The sequence below is a fragment of the Otolemur garnettii genome, unplaced genomic scaffold (assembly GCF_000181295.1).
Source record: "Otolemur garnettii isolate 467f Iridium unplaced genomic scaffold, OtoGar3 scaffold00218, whole genome shotgun sequence".
NCBI lineage: Eukaryota > Metazoa > Chordata > Mammalia > Primates > Galagidae > Otolemur > Otolemur garnettii.
This window is the reverse complement of record NW_003852613.1, coordinates 2,227,246-2,236,578: the sequence shown is the minus strand read 5'-3', so window position 1 is coordinate 2,236,578 and position 9,333 is coordinate 2,227,246. Positions and strand designations below refer to the sequence as shown.

The window sequence follows — 9,333 nt, the reverse complement described above, 5'->3', positions numbered from 1 at the left end:
ATGTACTATTCTAAATCTGATGTCCTTTCAACAATGTTCAGAGCATCTTCATCAAGGGTAGATTCCATCTTTAAAAAAAAAAAGCACCCTACTTTCTTTGTTCACCCACAAGAAGCAACTCCTTATCCATTCAAGTCTGTCATGTCTTTTTGAGAATGAGCCCGTTAGCATTGTTATATCCTTCGTTCCTGATAATTTTCATTGCTATCCAGCCACTATCATGCCTTCCCAGGTAGCTATTTCAGAAGCAAGACAGCTGGCGTCACTCTCCTGGCCAAGGATCTTCCTAAAGCCACCTTGTGAGAGGATTCAAGGCAGAGTCTGGGCTGCATAGCAGACCACATCCTGCTGTTCCAGGGTCATGACTGTGGTGCCCTGAAGTTGCCACTCTCATAGGGAGAGGACAGTGATAACCATGAACCTGGCAGAAGCTGCAAGCAATGCCTGTATGCCATATTTAGGACAAAAGGCTATCTGGAGAGGCTGTTCATCACAGGGTAGTGACCCTGCAGTCAAAGATCCAGGCTGTGAGGGGCTCAAAGCCAGGAAGATTAATCCTCAGGTCCTTCAGCACTGTAATGAACCTTAATTGTGGGTGACTGAGAAGGATTTTCCTCAAACCAGTGGGCATGAGGGACCAATGGAGTTGTGGGTCCAGTTTTTGGAGATTGGGTGGCAGAGAGCTTCATACCTCATCAGAACTGGGGCAGGAGGTGATGGGAAACTGTCTCATGAGACAGAGAGGGTCTCAGGGTTGGGCTTGGAACAGTCTGGTGTCCTGGGAGAAGCACAGGCACGCTGCCAAGACTCACAGCAGCTGTGGCACATACCATTGCATGGCCCATGAGTATCCAGCTGGGCTCCACGGCACAACTGCTTCACCACATATACAGAAACATGAAGAGGGATACCCAACACTCAAACACAGGCCCACCCAGTGAAGCACCAGACACACACACAGGCCCCACCCCCACCCCTTCATAACACAGGCTCAGCTCTGCTTACCCAGCCACACTCAGAGACAGGGCATACACTAGTCACCACACACCAGCCTGAGGTGTCACAAAACAGCTTGGAGGACTTGGAGAGCCAAGTGGAGATGGACTAGGTAGACAGTGGCTGCAGAGTAAAGGCCCACAGTGGCCACCTCCCAACTCAGCCTGCCAAGTGGCCTTACCATGCCCACCATCCAGGGGACATGCACCCCCACTGCACTTCTGCATGCCAGTGCCTCATTCTGGAGCACACCTCCCAGGGAGACAGTGCCCATGCCACCTATCCCTGGTGCTCTTCCTTCCATATCAGGCCCTTCCCAGTGACCCAGAGGTGGCCTAGGAATTCCCATGCCTGAGTAACCCATTGTCTGTGTCAATAAGACATCTTTTATTTAAGGAATGGGAGCCCCCTTTAATTAGGCCTAAAGAGGCACAGGAATGCAAAAGCAGTCACATCTCACTGCCTCTTTGAGCTAAATAATTACCTCTTGAAGCCATTGGCTACGTGGGCTGTAGGCTAACTGATGCCAAGTAGCCATAAAATGCCATACACTGAACACCATAATTCATACCCTATTTTTACACCCGAAACAGTGGAATAGACAAACGCCAGCACACTGAGTCCAAATTAAGCAAGGGTCCTTTACTGATTGGCTGGTCTGAGAGCAGGCTTATGCCTCAAAGTCTCTCAACCCCTAGAAGCAGGGGAAAAGCTTTTATAAGGAGCTTTTGGTAGGGGAGGGGGGAGTCCTTAACGCAAGCCAAATTTCACAAGAGCCAACGCCTGGTAAAGAGAGTGCCTACCAGGGGAAGCTGGGGTTTCACAGGATTTTGCAGTTATTACTAAACTCTTTCAGCTGAGCTTCCTATTTTAAAGGGGGAGTGTGGAAAGCCCTTAGCAAGATGGAGTTAGGGCATAAACTATAGCTCAACAAAGTATATCCAATTGCTAATCAATGCTAACTCTGTAAGCCAATAAGAATTCCTGTCCAACAACTTTGTATCAGCCCATTCCTTGTCCCTCTTTGCCTGGAAAAACCTGCTGTGTCAAAGGCCAGTTGGAGCATTCTAGGCAATGTGAAATTGTGTCCTGGACAGCTGTCCTCATCCTTGGCCCAAGTAAACTCTCTACGTTAATTTTGCCTCCGTTTCTTTCTTTAAGTTTGAATGTCAATTCACACAAGGGAGGGGTGTTGCTGGGGTGGGGGTGGGGAAGCTAGTTCAGGTTAGACAAGACAATGTAACAGGGCCTTCCTGTCACCAGCTGGCCACAGAACATATCCTTATCGCACCGGGCTTCACAGCACACACCGGTTTTAACACAGATGCCCTTTGCCGACAGAGGGGTTGAAAGCAGAGGGTACAAGTGAAAGGTGCACCCAGAGTCAAAGTCCTCAGACGGGTGTCTCCACCCAGCTGCTGGTAGCCCACCCACAGGCCCCCAGCTGGCTCCTGCAGCATCCCCCCACCGCCACCTCTGCAGGCTTTGCCCCCACAAGCTCCAGAGTCACACATCAGGGTGCCCCCTCCCAGGGGACTTGCAAGGTAGGTGTTTCTGGTTCTGGGTGGTGGCCACCCTCCATACACCATGGCAATGGCCTGAGCACTTGTCATTATTCATTCCCGGTTTCTGGTCAGAAGGGATCACAGGGACACTGGGGCACGGACAGCAGCCAGCTCTGGCTACTGACGAAATAAGACTCCTGGAGGCAACTGGAGACCACAGAGAACGTCAGCGTGACCCCACGTAGCTTGAGAACCCGTCCAACTCCCTTTGTCAACCTCTCCTAGTGGAAGCAAGGTCACCTAACACAGTCCCCCCAATCAGCACGGCAGCTAAAGAGTGTCTTGTGAAACGCAAATCAGGTTGGGTCTGTGCCCCCAAACCCTTCGGAGCTTCCCACTGCTCTGAGAAAAAGCTCCTCACAGCCTCTGTAACGTGTGGCCCTGGCCCTGATTGTCAGCAGGACTTTGCACCAGCCGTTCTTTCCACCAGAACCCCGCCTGTTTATAGCTAGATCAACTCCAGCCAGCTAGAAGCCCCTCAGGGTGGGACCCTCAACGCCCAGCAAAACAGCAGGCACGGGCACCCAGCTGGTGGGGGTACCTAGGGCATAGGAGGAACTGGGAGCATGCAGTCTGGCTTCAGGGTCTAGCATGTGGTGTGAGAAGCACTAGGTGATCACGGCAGCCTCAGATGGGGACTCAGTGCCCAACCGTCCTGGCCAAGCAGCTCCAGATGTTGTCCTTTGCCAGCGTCAGCGTCCCAACTCGCAGGACACAGTGCCCCCCAGTACTAGGCTTAGACAGTGAGCAGCCCGTGAACCGCTCCTCAGTGGAACTGTGGGCGGACAGGGCCCACAGAGCCCCACTCGGGAGCGCTCCAGTGCGGGTCCAGGGGGCCGTCCGCTCAGGCTTGGTGCGGGCGTGTATGTGTGTGTGCGCGCGCGGTGGGCAATGTCTTTTTTAAATCCCGCGATATCGAGGCGATGGAGTCTGGTCTTAAAGTTGCGCGGAAGGAGAAACAAGGTAGGCGTAGGGCTAGGAGGTAATTCCTTGGAGGCCTCCGCGAAGGGCTGTTGGGAGCTCCGCTCTGAATGACGCACGAAGCTCTGCGCTTGGCGGAAAGGGCGAACCGGCGGGCGGAAAGACGTACAAATGAGCCGGGTTGAGTGGCGCTCAGAACTGTAGTTAACAGGGCGGGGCGCCGCAGAGAGCCTGGCGTAAGGGGGCGGGGCGTGCCGTGCAGCGGGTGGCGGGCGGGCGCCATGGAGCGGTATGCCGGTGCATTGGAGGAGGCGGGGGACGGGGCCCGGCAGCAGGAGCGGCACTACCAGCTGCTTTCGGCGCTGCAGAGCCTAGTCAAGGAGTTGCCCAGGTACGCGAGAGGGGAGGGGCGGGCAGGCGGCGGGCCTAGTTGGACTCGGGCGGCCCGCGCTCACCGCGCCGTCCTACCCGCAGTTCCTTCCAGCAGCGCCTGTCCTACACCACGCTCAGCGACCTGGCCCTGGCACTTCTCGACGGCACGGTGTTCGAGATTGTGCAGGGGCTGCTGGAGATTCAGCATCTCACCGAGAAGAGCCTTTACAACCAGCGCCTGCGCCTGCAGAACGAGCACCGAGGTGCGCGGGCGCGACGGGTCGGCGCGCAGGCCGGGCCCTTCCCTGAACGTTGCTGGGAAGAGGTCCCTAAGGCTGACCAGATCAAGGGCGCAACGCCTTCCCGAGTGTTTTTGTTTGTTTCTTTTTGGTAACAGATGAGCTGAAACACTATCATTTTATCTTTGCACAGTCCCACTCTTGGCTTGACATCCAAAACTCCCTGTTCAGGCTTCCCTGTGTCCCCATCCCCTTCCAGGCGGGATGGCACAAGGCATCGGTGTTTGGCCCGCCCACAGGCAGACCCTGTGGTGGCCTTTGACAGAAGTGCCCTGCCCCTATGGTCTTTTGACAGCTCTGTGTCTGGCATCACCCTTTAGGATCAGATCCCTCTCATGGCACCCCACCAGCTGCACATCACATTCTTGAAAACCGTCCTGTTGCACTCTCCTGTACTAAAGAGTTCTACTGTAGCACTAGGGTTAGCCCCTCTGGGACATTCCCCACTAGGAGGGAGCTTCCTTCCTGCAGATTATTGGGGAAATCTCCCCCTGCATTATCAGATTTCCACGTTTATTTTGTTTTTCACTTATTTTAAAAGTTGAAACATTGGCTCGGCGCCTGTGGCTCAAGTGGCTAAGGTGCCAGCCAGGTACACCCAAGGTGGCGGGTTCAAATCCAGCCCAGGCCCGCCAAACAACAATGACAGCTGCAACTAAAAAATAGCTGGGTGGTCCCAGCTACTCAGGAGGCTGAGGCAGGAGACTCGCTTGAGCCCAGGAGTTGGAGGTTGCTGTGAGCTGTGATGCCACAGCACTCTATCCAGGGGAAGAACTTGAGGCTCCTATATCAAAAAAAAAAAAAAAAAGTCAAAACATTTAGGAAAGTTGAAGGAATGAGATAATGAATACCTTGTGCTCTCAAGATTGAATAATTAACATTTTGCAAAAGTCCTTTCTATCCCTAAATACATGCAACTTCAGCAGGAGTCCTCAGCATTCCTCCATACCAGGGTTTTCAGCGCCTCACTCCCCACACTGTTGACATCTTCAGCTGGATGAGTCTTTATAGTGAGACACTGTCTTGTGCACTGCCGGATGACAATGGCACCTTCCCCTAGTCATGACAACCAAAACCCACTCCAGACAACCCTGGGGTCACTCTTGGCCTTAGATTGTGAGTGTTCTAGAACAAGAACACACCACAGCCACAGAGGGTAGCCTCCTGAGAAATATTCCAGGGCGTCTCCTGACCCTCAATGCAGGGCCAAAGGACCCTATATAGGTTCATGCATTGCAGTTACACACTTTGGTCTCACTTCTGGAACAGTCCTCAGCATTTACTGTGGCGTTGACTTTTTCAGGAGTCCAGGCATTCATTCTATCTGTAGAATGTCCCCGATCTGGATCTCTCAGACTGCTCACTGGTGCTGTCATCTAACCTGGTTCTCCACCCCTGTTTTCTGTAAATTGGGCAATGGGTAAGAGCCTGATTAGATGCAGGTTGAATGTCAAAAAAATTTCTCAAGATGCCAGGCCCCTTCTCTAGAGGGCAAGCAACATCCATCTGTCCCAGGATTAGGGTGTTTCTCTTAGGAGTGGATGCTGGATTTTATCAGATCCTTTTTCTGCATCTGTTGAGGTGATTACAGTGAATCATCATTTCTGTTACTGTGGTGAATTACAAAGACTTGTCTCCCATCCTACTTGGTGATGATATATTATCCTTTTTATATATGCTGGATTTTATTTGCTAAGATCTTGTTAAGAATTTTTTTCTCTTTGTTCATGACAGATGTTGGTCTGTAGTTTTCTTGTAAAATCTTAGTCAGATTTGGGTATCAGGGTACTGCTGGCCTCACAGGACAAGTCAGGAAGTGTTCTCTTCAGTTTTCGAGAAGAGTGTGTGTAGAATTGCTGTTACTACTTACACCAGTGTTTAGGCGATTGTCTTTTTCTACATTTCTGCTGAGGTATAAGATGTTCATGGCTTACAGACCTGAAGGAGGCAGCCCGTATTCTTTTTAGTGCTCATTCTCTGCTGTGTTGGGCCAGCAGGGGGACTTCAGGTTGGTTGCCATCCTTCTTTGAGCACCTCCTGCTTTCTGGTAAGGGAAGGTGCTTCCCTTGTGCATTCTTTCTCTACCTTGGTTGTGGAATTGGCCATTTCTCCAGGCAGCCCTGGTTCCCCTTAGTGGGGGAGTCTTTGGTAGTTCTAGACCCTTTGCTGTTTGTCCTTCAAGAGGCTCAGGTCAGGTCCTGGTGCCACTGGCATCTCTCTGCTTTTCCCGGTGATTTAGCAGGTGATTGGCTTCTGCCACCTTCTTTGCATTCCTTGGTCATTACTCAGGCCAAGCCCTTTGTGCCCAGGGAGCTGGAACAGTTCTTTTCTTAGCATTTGGCTGCCTACCCAGTGGAACCTGGCAGTCAACTTGGGCCTTGCAGCAACTTTTGATGAATAGAGTGAAGGAAACCCATTTCCCTGCATTTGTTTCCTTGCACCCTGCCTCTCCTTATTTATCTTGCAACCAGATAACTTAGGGTTCTCTCTTTTGTCCTTCTACTGTGGACTACTAAGGAGGGACATTGAATATGATAAATGCCATCATCCAGATGTGTACAGAATGCCAAAAGGCAGGAGATTGGGGAAGGCTGCAGGCACAATAGGTATCAGGCTGCCTGCAGGGAACCTCAGGGACCCTCCTGAGAAGAGCTGCAAGTGAGGTCTCTTTCTAGGAACAGAGTGTTGGGGGACTTATGGCCAGGACCCCTTCTTCCTGGGAGATCTAGCCATTTGACACCACTTGTCCAAGTTTTGTGACAGTAGTTTCTTTTCATCTGTGATACCATCTTCCTGTGTCTATTCCTGTCAGACTGGACAGTTGGTACATGTGGGTGCTTATGGCACAGTTCATCAGGGACCCCAGGGTGAGCCCCTCTCAGAGCTCCATGTTCCCCTACACAGAGCATGTGTAGGCTAGTGATACCCCAGGCCTACCCCAGTCTTGGGCCTCCCAGTCTGTGCTTACCTGTCCCCCTCCAGCTGCTATGTGGGGGCTAGGAGGTGATATGGGGGTTGTCTGTCCACCCTAAAGGCCCACACTTGGCACACTGACCCTCTCCTTCTGCTCCTTTCTCGGGCCTTTCCTCAAGTGGTCTTGGACACTTGAGTGGCTGTCCCAAGGGTGATGGGGCAGGGCACACCCAGGACTGCTGGCCTGTGGCTATGTCCAGAAGCCTCCAGACTGCAGCTTCCCTCACACCAATCTTCTGAGCCCAGCGTAGCTCTGGTCCTATCCCAACAGAGTTCCCTGCCCTGCATCTTCTGGAATGCCTTGCCCTGGGTGTGAGCGAGCCTGGGGGTATGAGGGGCCCAGATGAGGGCAGGCACTGTGCCCAGCCTCCCAGTACTGGGCTTCTCCACCCTTTGGCCCTGGCTGCTCTGTGGTGGGGGTCAGGCACTGGACAAGGTGTCCCCTGGGGCTGCAGACCCCCACCGGCTGCTGACAGGCCCTCTTCTCTTCCCAGTGCTCAGGCAGGCACTGCGGCAGAGGCACCAGGATGCCCAGCAGGTCTGCCGGCCCCACAGCCTGCCAGTGCTCCAGGCAGCCCAGCAGCGGGAACTGGAGGTACATGGCTTACAGAGGCCCTGCACACAGGGCTCAGGGTGGCTGTTCTGAGCTCCTCCAGGGAGCTGGGTGGGGAGTGAAGGAACCCTGTGAGCCTCTTGCTCAACAGGACAGCAGTTCTACATGGGAGGAGGCACATTGTGCCTGGTAGCCTCAGGGGTGCAAGGGCAGTGGGGGGTGACAGAGCTAGCCAGCAAGGAAGAGGCCCATCCTTCTCCCAGGGAGCTTAGGAACAACCAACAAGCCATGCAGATGCCTGGGAGATGCATAAGGTGCTGCAGTGTGCAGGGAGCCCCTGGAGCCCTACAGGCCTTAGCTAAGCAGCAGGGATGGGCACAGGTGGGCGTGTCTGAGTACTTGTGGGTGCACTGGGACCCAATGCCCCTGGGGATGAGGAGGGGCTGGGGAAGCAGGCAGGAGCATGTGTTTGGGACACTGATCAGGGGCTAAACCTGAGCTGTCCCCTCCCCCATTGTGGCAGGCCATGGAGCACCGGATCAGAGAGGAGCAGCGGGCTATGGACTGCAAGATTGTCCTGGAGCTGGACCGGAAGGTGGCTGACCAGCAGAGCACACTTGAAAAGGCGGGGGTGGCAGGCTTCTACGTGACCACCAACCCACAGGTCAGCGCCCAGGTCTGCCTGCCCCTAGCTCAAGTGTCACTAGTCCCCAAAGGCCAGTTCCATCTAGGTTTTACTGTTGGTCCCTGATAAGCCAGGCCCACTGTGCCCTCTAGGGCTCCATCTTGCATGCCACTCCAGTGCACCAAGCCAGGCAAGAGCTGAGGGTAGAGGCCCTGGTTCCCCCACTTTCAGATGGGCCATACACAGGCTGCATGGGACCCACTGCCTGGCACCCCTGGCCCTGGCACCTATCTCTGGGCCAGGGCAGAAGGGGGCTGGCCACTATGCAGCCCTCATGGGGCCTTCTGCATGCCAGGAGCTGATGCTGCAGATGAACCTGCTGGAGCTCATCCGTAAGCTGCAGCAGAGGGGTTGCCAAACAGGGAAGGCAGCCCTATGACAGCACCCTGCAGCCACCCGCTGCCCAGCATGGCTGGAAGGCAGCCCTGCCCCACTGGCATGGAACTGAGTGGAACATGTCTTCCTAACATCTGGCCACTGCCCTGTCAACTGCCTGCAGGGGTTACCAGAGGAGAGCCTGGTGGACCCTGGCTGTGCCTGTCACCTGCTTCTATCTTAGTTTTTCTGTCTAAACTCTAGGATGGTCTCAGAAAGGGGAGGCAGACCCAGCCTGCTCACTGCCTCCCAGGACTGGGCAGGGAGGAGGGAGGGAGTTCTAGCACTTTCTCACTCGAAGGGACACATCCTGACCCTATAGGGCCCAAGTGCTTAATCTGGGCTCAAACCTTCCCTTGGCTGTTGTGAAGGGACTCTTAAGTCCTAAGCCCAAGATGACTCAGAGAAATAAAGATGCCTTGTGGTCTGCCTGTGGTTTGTGTGACTGCTCTGTGGTTTCTCCTGCCACTGGGGCCAGGTAGGACCCTCACATGGTATGTGTATGTCCATGGCCTGCAGTGTGGGGGCCCCCCTCATGCCTTCCTGCTATAACAGAGGCTTCTGCCTGGGGCTCCCTCCCGGGCCATATGCCCA

At 54.0% G+C, this 9,333-nt stretch overlaps 1 protein-coding gene across 2 annotated transcripts; it reads left to right on the top strand.

Moving 5' to 3' along the window:
- The first annotated feature begins 3,658 nt into the window (after positions 1-3,658).
- Positions 3,659-9,169, top strand: DGCR6L (DiGeorge syndrome critical region gene 6 like). Of its 2 annotated transcripts, XM_003801718.3 has the most exons (5): positions 3,659-3,873; positions 3,957-4,117; positions 7,621-7,721; positions 8,203-8,343; positions 8,660-9,169. In XM_003801718.3, the coding sequence occupies exons 1-5, from the start codon at positions 3,764-3,766 to the stop codon at positions 8,741-8,743; spliced, it is 597 nt and encodes a 198-aa protein (XP_003801766.1). In that variant the 5' UTR covers positions 3,659-3,763; the 3' UTR covers positions 8,744-9,169. The 2 variants fall into 2 exon arrangements, with proteins under 2 accessions (XP_003801766.1, XP_012668158.1); XM_012812704.2 differs by having other exon boundaries at positions 8,203-8,736.
- The last annotated feature ends 164 nt before the right edge of the window (positions 9,170-9,333 follow it).